The 22,479-nt window shown below is 40.4% G+C and overlaps 1 protein-coding gene across 1 annotated transcript in view; it reads right to left on the bottom strand.

Moving 5' to 3' along the window:
* The window catches only part of LOC139618520 (electrogenic aspartate/glutamate antiporter SLC25A12, mitochondrial-like), a 19,684-nt gene extending 1,191 nt beyond the window's left edge, over positions 1–18,493 (bottom strand). Inside the window, exons 1-15 of the mRNA XM_071474501.1 lie at positions 18,366–18,493; positions 17,784–17,837; positions 15,511–15,653; positions 13,884–13,999; positions 12,920–13,059; positions 11,394–11,540; positions 11,036–11,174; positions 10,020–10,113; positions 8,876–8,960; positions 7,564–7,645; positions 6,164–6,322; positions 5,138–5,190; positions 4,845–4,925; positions 2,367–2,507; positions 195–333 (exon numbers count right to left, since the gene is read on the bottom strand). Coding sequence (XP_071330602.1) covers positions 195–333; positions 2,367–2,507; positions 4,845–4,925; positions 5,138–5,190; positions 6,164–6,322; positions 7,564–7,645; positions 8,876–8,960; positions 10,020–10,113; positions 11,036–11,174; positions 11,394–11,540; positions 12,920–13,059; positions 13,884–13,999; positions 15,511–15,653; positions 17,784–17,837; positions 18,366–18,377 — 1,585 coding nt within the window. The 5' untranslated portion in view covers positions 18,378–18,493. The remainder of the gene's footprint in view (positions 1–194; positions 334–2,366; positions 2,508–4,844; positions 4,926–5,137; positions 5,191–6,163; positions 6,323–7,563; positions 7,646–8,875; positions 8,961–10,019; positions 10,114–11,035; positions 11,175–11,393; positions 11,541–12,919; positions 13,060–13,883; positions 14,000–15,510; positions 15,654–17,783; positions 17,838–18,365) is intronic.
* Between the last annotated feature and the right edge of the window lie 3,986 nt (positions 18,494–22,479).

The following is a 22,479-nucleotide window of genomic DNA, read 5'->3' on the forward strand; positions in this document are numbered from 1 at the left end:
GTGATATGACAGAAGCAATATACAGTATATACGGGCAGGCTATTGTGAGGTTTAGTGGATGGGGAAACAACAAACTGCGAGGACATCAAAATGTATTTGCTGGAGCAGATAATGTAACAGATCAGGCTCAATAAAAACACAACATGTTGTTGTTTGGATGTCCAGAGACCCTGAGTGTTCCAGATGTTTCTTACCTGCAATAGCTCCAGCAGTGAGCAGCTGCAGCGCCCCCAGCCTTCCATCCTCATCTGCCAGCTTCTCCTTAGTGTGTGCATAAACAGGGAAGTAGATGGCAGAGAAGGGGATGTCACGCAGGAAGCAAGCCTTGGCTCCCTGACAGAAAAAGAAAAGATCATTAAAAATATATATGTATATACAACATACCAGGGCTTCTAAATAGGTAGAGGCCTGGGAGTTGTCTTGTTCAACCTACAGGGAGGCTTTAGTGATGACGATGGAGCCAAAGAGCCCCAGGCAAAGCTGCAGCCTCCAGAGAGAAATCCATCTCTCTCTCTCTCTCTCTCTCTCACACACACACACACACACAGAACCACCATGAACCCCAGTGTGCTGGCTGCTTCTACCAAGAGGAAGTCAGCTATTTTTTTTTTTTTTTTAACAAGCCACACACTGTCTGCTACTCATTAAAATATGGAGTATGAACACATGACTCGAGCTGTAAGTAAACCCACAAGGATCTGGAAAGGAGCAGTAGCAAAGCATAATCCCTCACTAATTTGCTGTTGGTTGTTGGCCACAGTTCCTTTTGCATGTTGAACACTGTTTTGGAAAATTGCAAACAGTCAGCAAAACCACGGTTTGATGTCCACATTTCTGATGCGGATCTCCATTATGTCTATGTGCACATACAACAGTTTGTTCAAATACAGAGGGAAAAAAATAAAATCATGTTAATATACAGTAGTGGAAAGTAACGTACATTTAGTCAGGTATTGTATTTTGCTGAAGTTTTTTCATTTATGTTACTTTACTCTTCTGTTTCACTGCATTCGAAAGGGAAATATTGTTTTTTACTCCACTATACTAAGTCTATATGACAGCTTTAAGTTTTATATAAAATAAATTTGCATCATGATCAGTTTTACATCAAAAAATTGTACTGTTATAAATTAAACTAGCCAACAGTATAGTTAAGTTAATGCTAATGCACCTTTGATAATAATTAATAAAATAGTGTATGATACTCTTCTGCATACTTCAGCATTTTTACTTATAGTACTTAAGTACCTTATGCTGACAACATTTTTATAATTTTTTTATGGTATCATTATGCATGGAGTACTTTTACTTGAGTACTGTTAAATCGTTGTATTGCTGCTAGCACTAAATTGTTACAATTTCTTAATAATTCATTGCTTAATTCATTTTTCAAATTCTCTTGAAATTCTTTTGTTCCACCCTAATTGCAGCTGTCTACCTAACGTGAAAGTAAATTGAATCCCTAGGCTTTGGGCTGCTGTTTGGAAAAAATGAAAGAAAATCTTTTGAGGGATTTAGGAAATTTAGTTTTTTAAATTTTTCTCTATTTTATAGATCAAACAATTAATCAAGACAATAATTGGCAGATTAACCGATATTGAAAAGGCCTGAAAACTGAACATGGCTCATCTCAGCCCTTAATGTAGAGGTGTCCTGTAGTTTTCTTTTTAATATATAGTTAGAGGACAATAGCAACAAATACATATTTGATATAGTTATTTTTTTTGCATGGAGATCTTGTTGGTTACACTGACTGGATGCATTATCATGTTTTGATAGTTTTCCATCTATATGTTTATGTGTCTGTTTATGCCCCAATGTTTTTTTATTTTGTGAATTTTTCCTAACCATTTTTGATATTATGTCTTGATATTTTTTCACTCAGTTACTTGTAAGATTAAGAATTAATTTCACCTTCTTTACTTGGCCTGTAATATAGAATTGAAGTGATATTTATGTAGATGCAAATTCTGAATCTATATGTAGAGAGAAAGATGTTTTCTCTATGATTTTTGTCATGTTTCTTTCTGACTTGTGCTTGTATTCTTGTCAGATGACTGCTGTTTATATCCTGACGGCTGTTTGCTGAAATGTTGATCTTTACAAGTTGAAATAAATGCATCATAGTTATATGTGGCTTTCCATTATCTTTTCTGATGTCTGTCTGTGAGTCCGCACCTCACTATAATCACTCCGAGTTTGTTATACAATCATCCTCCACCAACTTTGTTACATAAACTAAAGTGAACAACAACTCCTCATGTTGTTGATATTATATCTTAGGAACATCTGAGCGCCTTTCACTGCCCTTGTATGACAGAGGCTGATGCTGCAGACATCATGGTGCTGCAGAGGTGCTGACCTACCTTGTAGAGGCCAAAGAAGCCCAGGTCTCTCACAACATTCAGGGCACTGACCCTGGGCCCTGTAGTGATCTCTCCAGCCACCTGCAGACGGATCTTAACAATCTCCAGAGGATTGGTGAAAATCACCTGGGAACCTCCAGCCTGCAGGATGCAACCAGAAAAAAGAAACAGCTGATGAGTGGTTTATATGCAGAGATCTAGGTTTCTGAGTGGATTTTCTGTGATAAGTGAGGTTAAACATCTGAGGGGTGAACTCAGTTTGAAAATGGCAATGATGTGTAAGCATTTATTCCTAGAAGGAATTTTCAAATTATCTTCATAAACTTCAGCAGAAAAGATTTTTTTTTCCATCTGATCTGATTCTGGCAGAGAATGGCCTTGACAGGAGGAGGAAAAAGCAGGCATTGATAGAAGAACAACAGGGGTTAGAGCAGAGCAGGCGTAGGGTGAAGAGAAGCCCCGGCTCATGGCTGGGAAGCTCTGACCCTGGCACCAGCCCTCTGCCCCCTCGCCTCCCCTGAGGCATCTCCTGTGGCAGGGTAAGCAGCCCAGCCTTGCCTCGCCCCGCACACTTCCCCAATTCACCCCCATTCCCAGGGGACAGCGCTGACTCACCCGGACGGCTCGGGGTCCTGGCAAGCAATGCCCTGCAGGCACAGCACCCTCTGACTCAGGCACATTTATCACCCTCCCCGAATCTAATCAGGCCCCAGGATGGCTGCTGCTGACATTCAGGGCAGGGGTCTTATCTGTAAACATCCGAGCAAAGGTCTACAAAGTGCTCTGGCACATTTAGTCATTTTCAAAGTGGACGGGGAATATCCGCTGCTCTGAAGATTGATGCACTCGTCCCCTCTCTTTTATCTTCTTCAGTTCGCTCTGCTCATGGGAGCGATAATTTAACAAGCCATTCCCATCAGATTAACCAGACTCTAAACTTTCATAAAAAAACATGATGATGTGGGCCAGTTGATATAAAGCACACAAATAAAATAGAGAGGCTATAGATGGGAAATATTCTCAGCAGTTAGAAGTGTGTAATGGAAACATCTTCATTGTCCTGTGTGGAGACCTGTGCTATAACCACACCTCAGATATGTACCGCATTGTCAGATTCAATCACACTGAGCTAGACCCCGCTTCATCCAGGACCCTCCAGGGCCTCTTCCTCCAATTACACCCTGACAGGGGTCATGACCCCGCAGACCCTGCTCCTCTGTGAGCAACCTGCAGGCTCTGCTCCCCGGCCTGCCTTTTTCGTTTCACCACAACCAATGGAAAGGCAGAGTAGAAGAATTATATCTTTAATCCACTGCTGCACTCAAAAGATCTTATGAGCCAAAATTAAAAAAAAAAAAACAGAAAAAACAATCCAATCTTGAGGATTCAGGGTCTAAATTTAACTTTGGTATTACAGGCAACCCGTGTGTGATGCCAGTGGACATGAAAATTACAACAATAAATCTCTCCCACACACTTCATAGATGAATCATTATTATTGTTGAAAATTTTAAATGAGAAGCATATGTTGATAAATTGAGTCAGATGAAATTCAAATGAAACCAAAATTTTAAACAAATTACCATAATTACTCAAAATACCAATTTGAGAATTCCCCATAATTATGGATCCAAAAGGAACACTTCAAAGGAAGCAGGATATTAATATATTTGATATTTTACTAGTTACTTTACAGATTACGAATTTACATGCAAAATATATGAGTTTATAAAATATGATGTATTGTTATAGATTAAACTACCTGACAGTATATAAAGTCACAAAACCTCAACCAGCTACAACAGTAAAGTCCTACTTTACGAATCCATCTGTGATAATAATCCAATAATAAAATGTGCAGAACTATAGTGTGTATTATAAGTACTTTTTTTTTTTTTTTTGCTAATAACAGAAAGTATGTACTTTTACTTAAGTAACATTTTCAGTGGTGCATGTGATTACTTGTAATGATGTATTTTTATACTGCAGTATTGGATCTGAATACTTCCACCACTGTATATCATCATTGGTTTTTAACTGCTGACAAACAGATATCCAGCCCTGCAGGTACTAAATCATTTATATCATAATATTAAACATCCAAACCACAGTGTGTGTTGGCAGGAATATGCTTTACATCTAACATACTTTCATGTAATTTGATTACTCTTGTACTAACTGGTTAACTTGAATATTTATCCATGCTATACGTGAACAACCAAATTGGTTATACACAAAGATTTCTACTCAAAGATGCCGTAGTTACTTTGGCTGGTAATACCGTAACTGTAGCAAATATGTCTTTTAGTAAAACACCTCGTGACAAACTGAGCGATGTAACACAATAAAAGAAACAAAGTAATTTCACATATTTCCTTCCATTAATTACTTTCATCATATACATTTTTTGTTCCTTCACTTGGTTTTGAGTTCATCACCTAAAGACTGAATTTAAAGGATCACTAAAGCAATGCTTACACATCCACCAGCGAGAATCTCTGCAGCCAAAGGGATGGTATCATCTTGTGTGGTGAACTTGTCTCTGACAAAATCATTCACCTGAAAAAAAGGGAAGAAGACATCGAGAAAAAAGGCAGATGAGACACAATCTCAGTCTTGATAGCAGGGGCATTAATGTTAACTTGTGGTTGCAGTCACATCTTGATTGCACAGACTGCGTTTCTTCTATGCTCTATGCATGTTTTTCATTCACGGCGAATCATTCAGAGCAACTTTTTGAACACTCTAAGCTACACAGTGGAATGACTTGCCGTGAGTTTGATAGCTTTCTCCGGGGCAACGCCAATGAGCTGCGGGAGGAGACCTGCAAAATATTATTCATAGATACCATTAGAATACCTGACAGAGAGAGAGAGAGAGATACAAAGTCTGGCTTGAAATGAATGCACATTTTTTATCTTTGCTGTATGAATACATCCACTGACAGCTAGAACAATATAAGCTGCAGGGTTCTTGTGTGTAAAACAAACCCATAAATATTTACAGATGTGCCTGATACATCTGATACACCAAAACACAAAGGTCCTATTGAAATTGAACAAAACTTCAAAAATATGACACTGCTGGTACATATGGGATCAACATTGTTGAGGCTTGATCCCACTGTTGGTGAGGAACAGAGAGAGCTGTGTGGCCGCGGACAAGATTGAGGGGGGAGGCTGGGTGCTACGGTGGCGATAACCGCCATACTGTTTCATCATCTGTCCTTCATCAGGCTAGATAAACTTCTGAAGGAGCTGCTGAGTGACTGCTGCTGGTATGCAGCCAGAAAACAGCCGAGCGTGTCTGTCTCTAAGTCAATCACCCTCTTATCATGTGCAAGAGAGGAGGAAGGGGGGCAGAGGGAAGCAGATCTGAGCAACAAAGAGCTGCAGTGGTGGAGGTAGCAGTAGATGGCAGTCTTGACTTCCTTCATATGAACAGCCTGAGGGTAGAAGTGTTGTATAATTATCACAAGCCTTCAGCGCCACTATCACCGCCCAGGCAGAAGCAGATCAGACACTGCTATAACATGCATTCTGCTGGTCATTTTCCTTGGGGAGCCTTCCCTGGTATTGAGATAATGAAAACGCGACCCCTGGGTGTTGCTTTATTCACTGCTGAACAGGGAGGGCAAAGGTTTCTGGTATCAATTAGCAAACCATGCTGCTGATATTAGCACACTGACAAATCCTGATGCCTTCCCATCAGATGGTTTGTTTTGCAAGACGCCCACATGTTGACCTGCACACAGATTTCAGGTCCTTTTATGTACTATAAAATCTGCGAAGGATTACCTCTGTAGAATCCAAAGAAGCCCTCGTAACGCAGCACTTTCTTCGCACAGTCGAAGCTGTTCTTGTACATCAGCTCTCCTACAAATGAGCCTGTGGATCGCTGGTTCTGCATGCGCGTCTTCACCAAGTCGATGGGGTACACAGCCGTGGCACCAGTGGCTACAAAACACACATATATTTGTCACTGATTGAAATCTTTATTCTGTCTTTCTACAAACAATGACTTGCCAACAATTTGAGCACCTGCAAAACATATTCACGTACATACATAATGGAAATACAAATTCATCAGCTTGTACAGTTATCCGAGACACATACTTAAAACTGAGGATTAGGGCTGAAAATAATCGTTTTCATAACAGATTAATCATTTTCTCTATAAAATGATAGAAAACAGTGAAAATGTATATTATACTTTCCCAAAGCTAAAGATGATGTCTTCAAGTTCCTTGTTAAATCAGTCTTAAACCCCAAAACATTCAGTTTACTGACAGATAAATGCAGTGTCCTGACGTTTGAGAAGCTGAAAGCATCAAAATGAAAGTATCAAAATACTTGATTAATATTCTGTTGATCGACCAATATATGAATCATCTCATAATTTCAGCTCTAAAATAGATTTTCAAGCTCATAGACAGTCCTCTTGATGTCTCGTCACCCTTATTCCTTTTCTTGGTGTCATTCAGCAGATATGTTTGTGGGAAGGTTGTTAAATGATCACTGGAAAATAAACAGAGCTGTGTTTGTGAAAACTAATAAAAAACAGCTATTACGCTCAGTGTAGGAAGTCTGGTAACTGTGGGAGAACTGTATGGGAAGTCAACACTGCAGCAAGTTGCACTAAACTGCAGTTGTTCGCAGCTTTACTTGCCATGTCTTGTCTGACATCAAAGGCTGCTGTAATGACTCTTCTCTCAAACATACAAACAGCTCGCTCAGCACAGAGGGTGATAAACAGCTCATTATCCTACAGCAGTTTCACCATATGCCTTGTGTGATACACATCTCTTTCTATACTTCTCCCTGCCTGAACTGCCAACTGGTGAACAAGGACTGATAAGTTTCTGTGTGTTAGGGGAGAGCACACACACACACACACACAGAGCGTGTTCCTGTCTGAGGGGCAGTTATGTCAGGGGTTCCTTGTATCCGTTCCTTCCAGTGTAATTAGACAGAGATTCCAGAGAGTGCGGTTCCGGAAGATTTGTGTCATTCCAAAGCTCCGACTCCAACGACAGCCTGGAGCCACCGATGGCACGGCAGTACAATGCCGGAGCCTCACATCACAGCCCCTCTCCCCACAGCACAATGGCCGGCCCCGAGGCCTCGGCGCGCCAGTCTGGCCGGCTAAGGTTACCCCTCAGGCGGGCCGGGGGCTCTGCAGCAGACATGTCACTCACCTCCAGCGATTGAGCCCAGAGTAAACCTGTAGGCAGACTCTGCAGCCTGGAGCCAGATGGGCCGAGACGTTTCGTGAGTGTGCTGTATAGGAGAAAAAGACACCAGTGGTCAAATGAATCTGGAGAAAGACAGGGGGGGATCAGAACACTAACCATGAATCGGCTGGCTATTAAACTATAGTGAACCAGATACATTGTGGAAAGAAAAATGCTATAGAGCACTCATGGAGGAAGGCGACGGAATGTGGACATGTAATATAACGTCTGATTCATCATCAGCCAGTATTAAATGTCACAGACAGACCAGCTCTGATACAGCAAATGACTGTGTGAACCTGTGGCTTGGTTCTCCACACATGCTACATGTGGGAGGCTACAGTTAAAGGTCTTCTTTTATTTTTACAACAAAGTATAATTTCTCTCTTATCTACTTGATCTCTGTATCGCTGTTTGATGTTGAAAATGGAGCCCCTTTGTTTTCACTGCGGTGCAGGGGAACGGATTAGCCCCACTAGCCTTTTCCATGTACAGATAAGAATCTACATGAATATTGCGCAGCCAGAGTGAGACTCTGTTAAAGTATGCGTGTGTTCAGGTTGAGGCGGTGAGTAACTTCTCCCAAACCAGATGAGAAGGGAGTAGAGCAGATCACTCTTTTCCACTTCCCAGATGCTTCCACCGAGGGTTGCATGCTAACAAGATCGAGGTCTTGATCAAAGGGTTTAAACAATTAGCCTACTTCCACTAAAGGGCAGGTCTGAGAATTGCAGCCCCCCACCCCACAGGAATCAAATTCCAGACCTCTGAGCATGAGTCCCAGGAGCATGAGTGGCCTGAAAGCTCCGACCACAGCCTGAGATAGAGCCGTGTTATCCGGTGGAGGCAGGAACTATTTTGTGCTCCCACATCCACCTTGACTCCCACTCCCCTTCTGCCATTAGCAGACTTTGCTAAAGGCTCCTAAAACTCCTCAAGGCTCACACTGATAAAAGCCTCTTATTAGCTTCTCAGATGTGTGATTGCGGCTGATACGTATGTGCAGCTATACTGAATAAAATGGGGAGAGCCTTTCATGGAGAGGTGCAACGCAACAATCCATTCCTCTTCTATAGCTATAATTGGTGTACTTTTATCTGCGAGTTTAAGTAATGTACTTCACAAGGGAAGAAAAACATGGGCACTCTGCTAATTCAGTGGCTGAACATTCTCCTTTTTCTGCTCCTTTCTGAGAAGGAAGCAAAGGGAGAAGAGGAAAAGGCTTTGATAAAAGGTACGAGAATGTGAGGTGTATTAGAGGAGTCAATCAGGCTACCTGTCTCTGGGCCTCTGCTAGGTGGTATGGCATGGCTCCTTCCTCCAGTGGGGCTATCCTCTCGATGTCTGTATGGTTCAGCCGCCTTAACACACGACAGCGGGGGAGGGAGGGAGTTAGGCCAGGAAAAAGCAGAGAGCATCTACTGTGAGCAGCAGCCAGTGATGTAAGATTTTCCACAGACCTTTTACTGGCATATAACTTGAAGTTACTGCAACTTTAATTTAAGATAATATAAACCACAGACAAACAAAGCTGGATGAGTGCCCGTGGCCCAACGAGTAAATGAAAGTGTTTTGTTACTCAGTGTTTGAGACACAAATATTCCCCACTGGCCTGACGCTTCATAAAGTCTGTCTTCATGTTTTATGTTTGTCTTGTAAATCAGCCAGTGGAGCAACTGTTGTTAAACTGAATAAGCAATAACTTTATCTTTACAGCCAATAAACAGACCTGTAACATACTTCTTCCATTCATGGTGGAATAAAAAAATAACACAGTTTTGTATAATGTTAGGGTTAGACTTACTTACACTTACACTTACTGGATTTGACGAACGGCAGCAGAACCTACCTGGATGAGTAGATCAACGGAAAAGTCCGCTGTTTACAAATTCATTTTTGTCTTTGTTTAGCACCTTTTAAACTGTCCTTACCCCACATGCATGGCATCCTTTTTTCAGCACTGTCACAGCCATAAGTCTTACTGCTCATCAATCTAACAAAGTATTACGCTTTAAACAAACCTCAAACACATTAAATTACACTGGAATCTAAAAAAATTCACAAACATTTAGTTGCAATATCTCAAAATATTATTATAGATTTTCACTATTTATACCAATAATTAAAGAAAGAAAGAAAACTATAGTACAGTCTATTTTCATCTACACTTTAAATTCTTTTTTCATTTCAGATTTGTCACTGAAACTCTACAGTATACCCGTTAATCACTGAATATATCAATAATTCAAAGATATAAATGGGATACTGTATGGAAGCCCCACATCAGCACTATCAACTGGTTCTCTCATCTTCTCTCTACATGATATGAAATCATGTTACCGAAGATAAAACGTGTTTGGCATATTCACCGATGCACAGACGGACTCCACAGGTTCAAACAGACAAAGTCAGAATCTTACCCAGAGTGGGAGTGGAGACCAGAGAGCTGGTACAGGATGTCAATCTCCATCGGAGTGATTTGACCAAACTTATTGGCAGCATGACCAAACTCCTCTACAATGCAGCAAAGAGAGGAGGAAATGAAATGATGCCTATAGGACTTCAGCCACTGTAGGGTCAAAAATATCAAAGTCAAACAGAAAACGGAGAGGTTAGCTTCGTCTGGTATTTTCTACAGTATGCTGGCATTAAATAGTATTTGCAAATACTGTTCCTTTCTTGTTTTTGTGTTTTTATGATTTTTTTTTGCTAAACAGGATATTTAAGGAGATAATAGATAAATATTTAAAACAACAGAATCTATTCTGTAATTAGCCTCCTCACCCTGCAGTACACACTGTGTCACTCTTTCATATGTGCTTTATATTCAGTTCCGCTGAGAAGCCCCATTACCATCAGGTGGTCTTTCTCAAAGGAAACTGAATGGTAGTTGTTGAAGGAAGGAAAAGATATTCACTTCACCCACAAAGACCTTCATGTCAGGTCCAAGGATTGCAGCCTTCAGTTACAAGCCTGCTTCTCTGATCTCAAGTACCACAATGATATACTTTTCTGTGACTGACAGCTGACATGTGAGTGTTTGTTTTACACCCATCCATCTGATATGTTTGATAACAAGAATTATTTGCAAATACTATTTGTCCACAGTCTTCGCTTTACAGGGAGAAATCACTATGGATATAAAATAAAGGAAGAGTCTACAGCTTGCATCTCAATGGAAAACACAATTAGGAGCAGATGTGACTGACAGTGCGACTATCAGTTACAGATCTACATGTATGGGGTGATCTGATTACCAGATTAGAAATTTGCATTTACCTTTGTAATTTAGTGCTACAGTAAATGTTCCCTGTGTGTTCACTCACACCACTCTGTCAAGAAAGTTAAAATGTGATCGAAACAGCTACATATGAAATATACACATGACTATTTCATTGATGTCAGGAGGAGACTCTCCAGGGGGTCTCAGGTGTACCTTTGGTAACAAGTATGTCTCTGTGTGTGCCGGCGAGGGTGCTGTAAATCTTGCGGACCAGTTCCATGTTGTTGAGGAGGGCGTTGAAGGCATTGAAGTAGGAGAAGCTCACCATGTGGGAGGTGCTGCCTCCTGCAGCCTAGAAAAAGATCCAAAATCTGTCATTCTGTCTGTACAGGAGGACTTCAGATGATTTTACTGTATTCTAGTAAGTCTTCCTCAGCCTGCTAAATGACAGCTGTTCTTTGAAAAGTAAATTACTAACATGGATGCCCAAGCTAACTGTAGCCACTAAATCCTAATCTTTCGTGCTTCTAAACATTTTTACAACTGGTGTAGGAGTTTTTCTACAACTCACTGAAACCAGATTCTCCTCTACAAATGGAGTCAGCATGTGGTGCCTGATGGTGGCCATGATGTCGCTGAAGTCCAAGGCAGTGATGGTGCCACTTTTGCTCTTGTCTTTTTGTGCAAAAGCCTGACGGGCATGCTCCAACTGCAGCTCCTGCAGCAACACAACACACAGAAAAAACACACACAAACCGTTAGCTGACGAACGAAGCAAAGAGTGTGTTCCTGTGATGAGGGGCATCGCATTACAAGTGAGGTGAAATGGGACTTTTGAGGAAGAAAGAATAATAATATCAGTGTTGGACAGACGTGAAAGTCATCAGATGGGACAGTGTTAGACACTGGCTTTTCTAATCACCACTGTCTCTCTGGAGACTAATGGGAACCATGTCCTGAGAATTCTGATCCCAGAGCCGAGCCGAGTGGCTGGTGAGACGGTCGGCAGGTGTGTCTGCAGGAAGATGATTTAATATGACAACCATGCAATCAGAAGGGGATGCAGGGGGAGTCTGACCCTGGGTCAGTGTCTGCTGTCAAGACTCATTGTGTATAAGCAAAGGATCACAGAACAACGTCAATGCAATATTCAGCTGTTACTTCCTCTTTACACTGGTTCTGATAACCTAATCAGTGGATTGTTGCTAAAGATTAATTCTCACAATGTTTGCTGATTATATTGTTGAAAACTTGTGATGATACTTTATTGCCTCACAAAACATCATATTTACCAAGCTTAAAAATCTTCTACCTTGTCTGCACTCACTGGAGTTTCAAGTCCAGCCAAAAACTGCAACAACCACAAGGTGGCAGAGCCAAGACTGTTTGAAAAAACAATCAAATCTACACATAGACACACAATGCTTCGTGTTTTAAGTAATACTCAGTTAAAAGAAATGAAATGTGTTGGACATGACAGACAAACAAGACAATAATAATGATAGAGGTAAATTAAATCCTGCACACAAAAGGGTCTTTGGTGTAGCGGTGGGAAGCCCTAGTCAAGTATGATAAACCACAAACTGCTCTGAGTGATCCCACACTGCAGTGGAGCCACAGCACAGCCTGTCTAACTCTTGGACCACCCAGCTTCTGCCTAAGACCACAGCCCACGACTCCAAACCAGGTTGCTCCATGACCGTACTGCTGCTAAAAAGTCTCATTGAGAAACAGGCAAATGCGAATAAAGCAAAACAATAATGTAAAGTGTCTCAGTGACACACTGGGCCACTGTAAACCACCGGAACGGCCAAAGTTACGAAACAGGAAGGATGCAACACCCAACCACAACTCCACCATCTGAGGGGATTATATATAGGATGTAGTTCACTTTACTTCATTTCCATTTTTTCTTAAGCAGGATAAAACTCTAGCTGTTCTTATGAGTCAGTCTTCATGCTAACCAGCTGCTTCATATTTAACATGGGAGTGATGTCAATCTTCTCTTCTGACAATAAGTTTATTTCCAAAAATGTCAAAATGTTGCTTTCATTGTAAATACCAGACTTGTGCATTTCTGTGACGCAAAATGTATACCTGCAGAAACTGGGTGAACTCTGTATAGCTGAGATTCTTGTTTCTTTCATGGCCGAAGTGTAGCCTGATGAACTCACAGTCCCAGTTGAAGGGAATGTGGTGATGAACTGTGGTCTGGCTGAAGATGTCACGTACATTCTCTGGAAGAGTGAGACATGAGTGAGCAATAACAAGAGACAGAGGGAAAAACATGTAAGATGCAACTGTAATGTCCATCTCACATCCTCATTTCATTCGTCAAGAACCTTGTTAAAGAAGAGGAAAGAGTCCATTTGGACTGTGCTGCTGAATGGGCTGTTTGACAGTCCCTTTCCTTTTACATTTTGACGATTTTGAGTCCATCCAGGAAATTTTCTGTTTAAGCGCTGCTCTCAATTTCAGTTACCTTTATGGAGGCCCATTGCACAGAAAAAGCATAGCAGCAGCTCCTTTGTATGACTCTGCACCTCTTGATTTATGACATGCTGGATTCATTTCTCCTCTTGTCAGATGGAGCTAGTTATAATGTGATGTTCCACACAGCTCGCTTGCTGTCCTGCCTTGGGATGAGACTTTAAAAATACAAGCTGCTGGCATATGTAATACTTTGTGGGCTCCAGAGGGCCAGAAAAGGAAAAAATGTGGCTACTGCTACTTTTATTGACAACACATGCTTTAGTCACAATAGCATCGTGTGACTCTGAACATTCAGTGTTACACTCAAACTCACCTTGAGCCCCCTTTCTTGCAGTAGTTTTTGGCACTTTCCATCCATTTCTATTACTAATCTATTGAAACTACAACAAGAAGCATCTTAAATACCTTACATTATCTATGAAGTCAACATCTTTAGTGATATAGAGGTATAACAATATTAGTGTTTGAACTATACCCTGTATACATAATGTGATGCATAGTCTCCTCTTAGTTAAGCTGGAAGTACACCCCCACACCAGCGTGCTGACATTAAGCACTATGTACATACCAAATGAGATATTCCCTGTGCCAGTCTTGTCAAACAACTGAAAGGCAACTATGAACAGGGCATCCGGGGCACATAGAACTGATTCAAAGGCCAGAAACTCCTGGAAAGAGATCAGTCTGTTTGGACAAGAAAGAAAGAGTGCTATCTGAACAAAGGACATATGCATCTTTGACAAAATTACAAAAGCTGCAATAACATCACAATCTATCCTGCCAGCTGAATTGACCAGAGAAAAAAAATACCTAACACTCACAGTGATGTAACACTAAATCTATTTTTTAAAATGAGCTTCAAAGTTCACTCTGGCCCTTGAAAACAGCAGCTCATACAAAAAGAAATGTACCTAAAGGTGCACTTATCAGCTGTTCTGGAGCTTTTAATCATATCACTTGATCTTCGTCAGCAAATAGAGTTTGCCCAGTGGTGATGGAAATTGTAGATGTTCAAATTTCCATTTTTTCTGTTGTCTGAAAAGTTGAGCTCCAAAGTTTATTATATTGCATTTTATATTAATAAATCACACATCAATAATAACAATTAACTTAGAAATTCACCTTCTAAACCAACAATGAGAATTTGCTCAGAAAAAAAGGGAATTTGAACATCTAACTAGGACCTTGATGTGAATTTTTTTTCAACTATTCCGCAGCTATTTATGTGGCATTTATTAGTCTAACTGCTGCTATTCGCTTTAATTAAAGGTAAATGTATGTGTAACTATGATCAGATACTTCAGATATATAGGTTCTTATCTTATCAATAGATTTTAAATCAGTCAGGAGTAGGTGTAAAATTGGCTGATAAAGATGGCTATTTACTCTGCAAACATTGTTGGGATTAATCATTTACAGTTCCTTTGGCACATAATACATGATTTTATTTGGTGGTGCACTGTTCCCACTGAATCTACAGAATATTTAATCAACAATTAAACAAGTGGGGCACCTGAAAAAAAACCCATAATACACAAGTTATAAGAGATTTGTATCAAGGTGGCCTTAAGGATAATTGCTGCTTTGTTGGATTTTGTTGAATTGAAGGTACATTCTGGTGAAACACAAGTACATGGTATGCTTTGTAAAATGTAGCTAGTTCTAAATGGATTGAAGTTAATGGTGCCCTCAAAGATTTCAAATTTACTTTATTGGTTCAATACAGGAATATATCAACAGAAGAAGTAGCAACGTAGCGCAAGTACACACTCACATTTAACACAACATAACCCTCATGTATCAGCTAATAAAGAATTGTTTTGTAAGTCTGTCAGTTAATGCTGACAAGCTTGTTGTCTTTGTGTCATAACTGCCATTCATGTACTGTGGTATTGCGCTGACAGCTTATAATCTGCAATTTCACTTGTAATTTACATTGCTCTCAGGACAAGCTGCAGAAGTGTAAACAGCATGGAAATATCATTTTCAATAGACAAATTAAGACAAAGAGGTGATTTTAGACCACAAATAGGTTACAAGAGCTGATTCTGGGGTTAACAGGTACAACCTACAAAACATTTGTTGGGGAAATATGTATATAAATAAGAAGAGCTGTTAATCTACAAGTATTAACATATTTCAGCATAACAGAGGACTTCCACAGCAACTTCCCAAGTATCACTGTAAGCACTCACCCATCTTTAGTGGTGTCAGCCACTCCAGCTATCAGCTCCACAGTTTTGGGATTATGTTGAGGCTGTGCATGCAGACCCAGGTAACTCTGTACAAAGTCCCTAGGGGTCATGTAACGCTCTCCATCGTCCACCACACTGGCATACTGCAAAGGAGACACAGACAGACCTGTAAACAATGTGGACGTTAAATGTGGATCCACATGTGGATTTAGATAAAGAAATTTAATGTGTGCAAAACGATGTGGTGACTGAATACAGTGAGAGATGAGAACAACAAGCAATAGGCGATAAATCCACAAGTCTGTGTTACTGTGGTTCTCTCAATTGGTATTTCGTCTCTTCGTGGCTATAACATGTTTGCGTTCACTTTTCTCTACCAGCACATATGGTTCTCAGTTCACTGGCCCTGCACAGAATTTTAAATGGATACAACGCTGTGCTGCTGCATCTCATCATGACAGAAAGTATTGAAAAGCAGCATTCTCCTTCAAATGGTTGTCATCCTTTCACTTCATGCAGGGAAGACAACCATATACACCTCAGTATCAGATAAAAGAGATACACAATCATACTTAAAAAGCAAAATATCTGACACACAACATTACATACAATGTAAATGGTGAATCTTGTGCCATTCACTGTAATAATATATTCCTCAATGTACACACTTTATTTATTCAGGGAAGAACAAGCCATCTTTTTTAGGAACACCCAGTCCACAGTCACACAGTCACAGTTACACACATTCACACCTGGAAGCTGACCAGTACAGTCTTTTGGCCACTGAATGGCTTCAGTGAAGCATTTGGGGGGTCAAGCTTTTACTCAAGGACACCTCAGGAATGATTAAGTGACGCCCTTTCAATTTCTCCACCCACATTTAGACACCCACATCTGTCTGGTGTTCAAAACGGGACTTTCCAATCACAAGCCCACTTGTCTAACCTTTAGGCCACCACTACCAAAAAATCAAAGTGAACAATATGGATAAAATCTTTTCTCATGCCATATGTGATTTTATATCACAATATAGATACATATTGTGATACAGTGTGCAAGGATTCAGTATCAGATAAGAGTGTTTTATTTTTGGCTAATCTAGTGAAATATATGCCTGAGAAATCAAGGCACTTGATGCAAAAATCCTGTCAGTCCAATATTCCCAGAAATCAGTTCTGCTCATTGATTTGCAATGCTCTTAAACAAGCACAGACCACAGCTCCCATCTTAAAGGGGTACCTCAGCATAAGCAGTTCAGGAAAATCTTTGTTGTGTCACGGTACATAAAGTCATATTGCCCAGACCTAAATTAAACTGATAAAATGCATAGCGGCACAGTGAGAATAAATCAATAACCATCACCTTGCAAGTATTGTGTTGCAACTCCACATGACTTAAGCAAAACAAGCACAGCTAATGCAGCAGTGTGCTAAACCTGAGATCTCAGTCAGGCTCTAAAACATAAGGTCATTTTTAGAGCCTGGTTGGATTTCAAGTTGGAACAGAGATAGCTCTGGAAACACAAGCGCCACATGAACTGGCAACAGAAAGGCCACACTTGTGGGTCTAAGCCAAGCTCAGATAGAGAGAGCATGAGATAAACAGAGAAAGAGTGTGGGAGGAGACCTTCGGGCCAAGTGTTTTCAATTCAATGCACTCTGCTGAATTAATGTTTTAAGTGAAAATATTAATTCCAAGCAATTTATTGCCACATTTCGCCATCACATGATTGTGTATCCATTCACCCTCACAGTAGGCCTCAAGTAGTTCTTAATCAAATTATACAGGCAGTCAGAATGAGCTTCCAGTAATTAACTCTTCCACCTGAATATGCATCACAAATTGCGCAGCCCTCTTATGGTGGAGTCAAGAGACGTGGAGGGACCATAAGGCGACTGGCAACTCACAGCCCCTACTTTCAGGTACAAGTTTATACTCCAAACAAAGCCTGGGTAAACAAACCCATACGCTAAGAACAGAGCATGATGAGATATTTACTGATGCTGATGATCAAAAGACACACTACACACACACACACACACATATGAAGTCAAAGCAGGGGAGATTCTCTGTTGAAGCAGATCCAAAATTAGTCAAAGCATTTGTGTGACCTTTCCTGAACTATGTATCCCAATGGGCACCACACAGAAACTACTTGCTGACTGCAACACGTTAGTGGACTTGTAATATACAGTTACTGTATGTATCTGTATGTATATTGCCATTTAGGTTAATGCTGCAGATGGTTTGGTTCATGTGAGTGACAGTCTTACCTTCAGAAAAATAGTCTTCAAGTCATGGGGGTCGGCTCTTTTTGTAGTTTGCACCTATAACAGACAAGTTGGAATTTGCTATAAAAAGAAAAAGCTCACAGTCAGAATATCATGATGATGCCTACACTTCAGCAGGCTACTCTGCCAAACGGTCAATCAGTTTATCAATAAAAATGAACTTCAGGCTGTCACTGTTTTAGCTTTGATTTTTACGCTGTCGGCTCAGCAGGATCGATCCCAGACGACTGCAACAACAACTTGAGTACAGCACCCTGCATGTGCAAAATAACCGTGCTGCGATCCCCCTCAGACAACAACATAAAACCGCTCCAAGCCAAATGTCACTGATTTACAAATGCAACAGAGGACAGAAATCACAGCTGTCTACGAGGCCGGCAGAGATGCGCCTGTGGAAAGATGCAGGATTAAAATAAAGGAGGACTCCGCCGCAGTTTTAGACAGAAGCTTTAAACCCACGCATCCGCCCAGACAAGCTGCCCTCCGTATCCGACAGCGGTTCCCTCACGGCCACTTTACTGCCTTTAAAATTAATATGTGATAAAGAAATATTGACGGAGTCACCTTGACCGCCATGCTGGGTGTGACGTCAGCTGCAGAGGACTGGCGCAGGCGCTGGGCATCGGGACGACAGCGGGCATGACAGGACAGACACTGAAAATATATTTAGGCAAGTATTGTCCTTTTCTGTCTGCGGGGAGGTGTGTCAGCTGAGGAGCAGGTCGGAGAGGTGCTCCGGACAGAGTGCGGAGAAAGCTGGTCAGCAGATGTGTTACAGCATTTCCTGTCGGCTTGGGTCAGGCGAGGACACGGCACAGTGAGCTGCTCTGGTGCAGCCTGCAGACAAACACACAGCAACATGTACAGTAACACACATGAGATGCAGCAACATACACAGCAACATGTACAGTAACACACATGAGATGCAATAACATACACAGCAACATGTACAGTAACACACATGAGATGCAGCAACATACACAGCAACATGTACAGTAACACACGAGATGCAATAACATACACAGCAACATGTACAGTAACACACATGAGATGCAGCAACATACACAGCAACATGTACAGTAACATACATAAGATGCAGCAACATACACAGCAATATACACAGCAACATGTACAGTAACACACATGAGATGCAGCAACATACACAGCAACATGTACAGTAACACACATGAGATGCAGCAACATACACAGCAACATGTACAGTAACACACATAAGATGCAGCAACATACACAGCAACATGTACAGTAACATACATAAGATGCAGCAACATACACAGCAATATACACAGCAACATGTACAGTAACACACATGAGATGCAGCAACATACACAGCAACATGTACAGTAACATACATAAGATGCAGCAACATACACAGCAATATACACAGCAACATGTACAGTAACACACATGAGATGCAGCAACATACACAGCAACATGTACAGTAACATACATAAGATGCAGCAACATACACAGCAATATACACAGCAACATGTACAGTAACACACATAAGATGCAGCAACATACACAGCAACATGTACAGTAACATACATAAGATGCAGCAACATACACAGCAATATACACAGCAACATGTACAGTAACACACATAAGATGCAGCAACATACACAGCAACATGTACAGTAACATACATAAGATGCAGCAACATACACAGCAATATACACAGCAACATGTACAGTAACACACATAAGATGCAGCAACATACACAGCAACATGTACAGTAACACACATAAGATGCAGCAACATACACAGCAATATACACAGCAACATGTACAGTAACACACATGAGATGCAGCAACATACACAGCAACATGTACAGTAACACACATAAGATGCAGACAAACACACAGCAACATGTACAGTAACACACATGAGATGCAGCAACATACACAGCAACATGTACAGTAACAAACATAAGATGCAGCAACATACACAGCAATATACACAGCAACATGTACAGTAACACACATGAGATGCAGCAACATACACAGCAACATGTACAGTAACACACATAAGATGCAGCAACATACACAGCAATATACACAGCAAAATGTACAGTAACACACATGAGATGCAGCAACATACACAGCAACATGTACAGTAACACACATGAGATGCAGACAAACACACAGCAACATGTACAGTAACACACATGAGATGCAGACAAACACACAGCAACATGTACAGTAACACACATAAGATGCAGCAACATACACAGCAACATGTACAGTAACACACATGAGATGCAGTAACATACACAGCAACATGTACAGTAACACACATGAGATGCAATAACATACACAGCAACATGTACAGTAACACACATGAGATGCAATAACATACACAGCAACATGTACAGTAACAAACATAAGATGCAGCAACATACACAGCAACATGTACAGTAACAAACATAAGATGCAGCAATATACACAGCAACATGTACAGTAACACACATGAGATGCAGCAACATACACAGCAACATGTACAGTAACACACATAAGATGCAGCAACATACACAGCAATATACACAGCAACATGTACAGTAACACACATGAGATGCAGCAACATACACAGCAACATGTACAGTAACACACACGAGATGCAGCAACATACACAGCAACATGTACAGTAACAAACATAAGATGCAGCAACATACACAGCAACATGTACAGTAACAAACATAAGATGCAGCAACATACACAGCAACATGTACAGTAACAAACATAAGATGCAGCAACATACACAGCAACATGTACAGTAACACACATAAGATGCAGCAACATTATCTTAAGAAAACAAATGTGTAATATGTTGGGCTGCAAGTAATATCTTTATTATTGATTAAAAGCATTTGTTTTTAAAATATAGATGCATCATTTTGTCTTTAAAATATTGGAAAATTATAAAGATTTTCCTTGAAAAATTTCCCACAATCCAATCCATCTTCGCCTTGGTTGTCTCATGCAACGAGCAGATAAAAACCCAAAGATATTTAGGTTACAATGAGTGAAAACTGACTGCAGACACAAGCATTAGCATTATTGATCTAACTATATGCCACACAAGGTTCAGCAAAACTGTTGGAACTGAATCATATTTCATGAGGTAATTGTTGTAAGTAAAACTATAATCTTTTTATTACAGCTATCAGGTAAATCTAATGGAGTAAAACGTATATTTTTGTTTCAGATTTAGTGTAGTAAATGTATGGGTTTATAGTCTCACAAAATAAAGTACTTGTAAAATACTTAATGCGCACCCTAAAATGTGTACTTAACCTTGGTTGAGTGAATATAGTTTGCTACTTTCCACCTCCCCTAACAAATTTTGGTTGTTAACTCAGGACAGTATCAGGGGGTGAGGGCTCAAGGTGAAGTTTTTGCATCCAGAGGTAAAAGCTCGCTGTGCTGCAAATACCAAACAACTCTGAAAACACAAAGACACCAAAATATTTGGGTTAGGGCAGCACTCACTGTACCTCACCACCGTACAAATCATGTGCTCTCGGAAAATCTGGACATGACAGTGAGTGTGAAATCAACTTACAATTTTTCCCTACACATGAAGAGCAATTTAAGGTTCAGTGTCTTGCTCAAAGAGCTACTGGGGATCAAACCACCAACCACATGATTAACACCTAGGCTGCTCTGCCACTCGAGTTACTGCTGCTTACCTGCATGTAACACACCCTGATCGAGCCAATTCAGATACACACTCTTGAATTTTGTATTTAAAAAATTCTGCCTAGGATTGACTGTAACAAAACTCTTAAACAGTATAACATTGTATTTCCCTGTTTTTTTTATTGTGGGATCTTCTCATTCCCTGTATTTCCAGAAAAAAGGTCTTAACGACTGTAGTTTGAAGTTCAGAGATCAAGCAGCATGTTCTGCCTCCATGCAGACACGATTTGTTACCTAAGGATTGTAAAAGGTATGGTATTGTTCAGGAAAGGGATAATCTAGTGCTGACAGTGTACTAGAGGTAAAATTACAGTGGCTTAAACAGACTGGGTAGGTCATTCATTGGTACACCTGGAGGACAGAATAGCTGAGGCTGGGATGATAGCACAGCATTACCAGGGCTCAGAGGGATGTTCAGAATTGCACTTTCCCCCGGAGAGTCAATTTCTGTTTATTTTATTGAGATATCCCTGTAGTCTAACCTTACCACTTTCTGACTGACAAGTTTCCTTTTTTCTCACCAATTTGTCCAAATAAGGCAGAATTTGCTACCTAATATGTGTTGTTTATCCCACATTTGTTCAACAGTAATTGTAGGCACGAGGCACGTTCCCTCTAAAATACTTTAATTTTGCTATATTTTCATCGAGAAGATGAGGGAAATTTTATAAAATAGGCATTTTAGTAAAACACAGAAAATTACTGCATTGACTCAGCAAAAACTGACTTTCACGAACACTTGTGCTCTGCTGCATCAAGCAAACACAATACATTAACAAATGGTATTGGGATTTATTTCTGTTTTTGGATGCCAAATGTGCCACTGCTCCCCAGTGCCTTGTCTCAATGTCTCTAAGGTCAACATCCGCTGATAACAATATTACAATTCAAAATCTTTTTTTTTTCAAAAAACATAACATTAGTCAAACTATAGTCTTGCATAGCCAGACCTGTCTCCACAC

Source organism: Trachinotus anak, unplaced genomic scaffold (assembly GCF_046630095.1).
Source record: "Trachinotus anak isolate AG129_WGS33_773 ecotype Australia unplaced genomic scaffold, CSIRO_AGI_Tana_v1 ptg000001l, whole genome shotgun sequence".
NCBI lineage: Eukaryota > Metazoa > Chordata > Actinopteri > Carangiformes > Carangidae > Trachinotus > Trachinotus anak.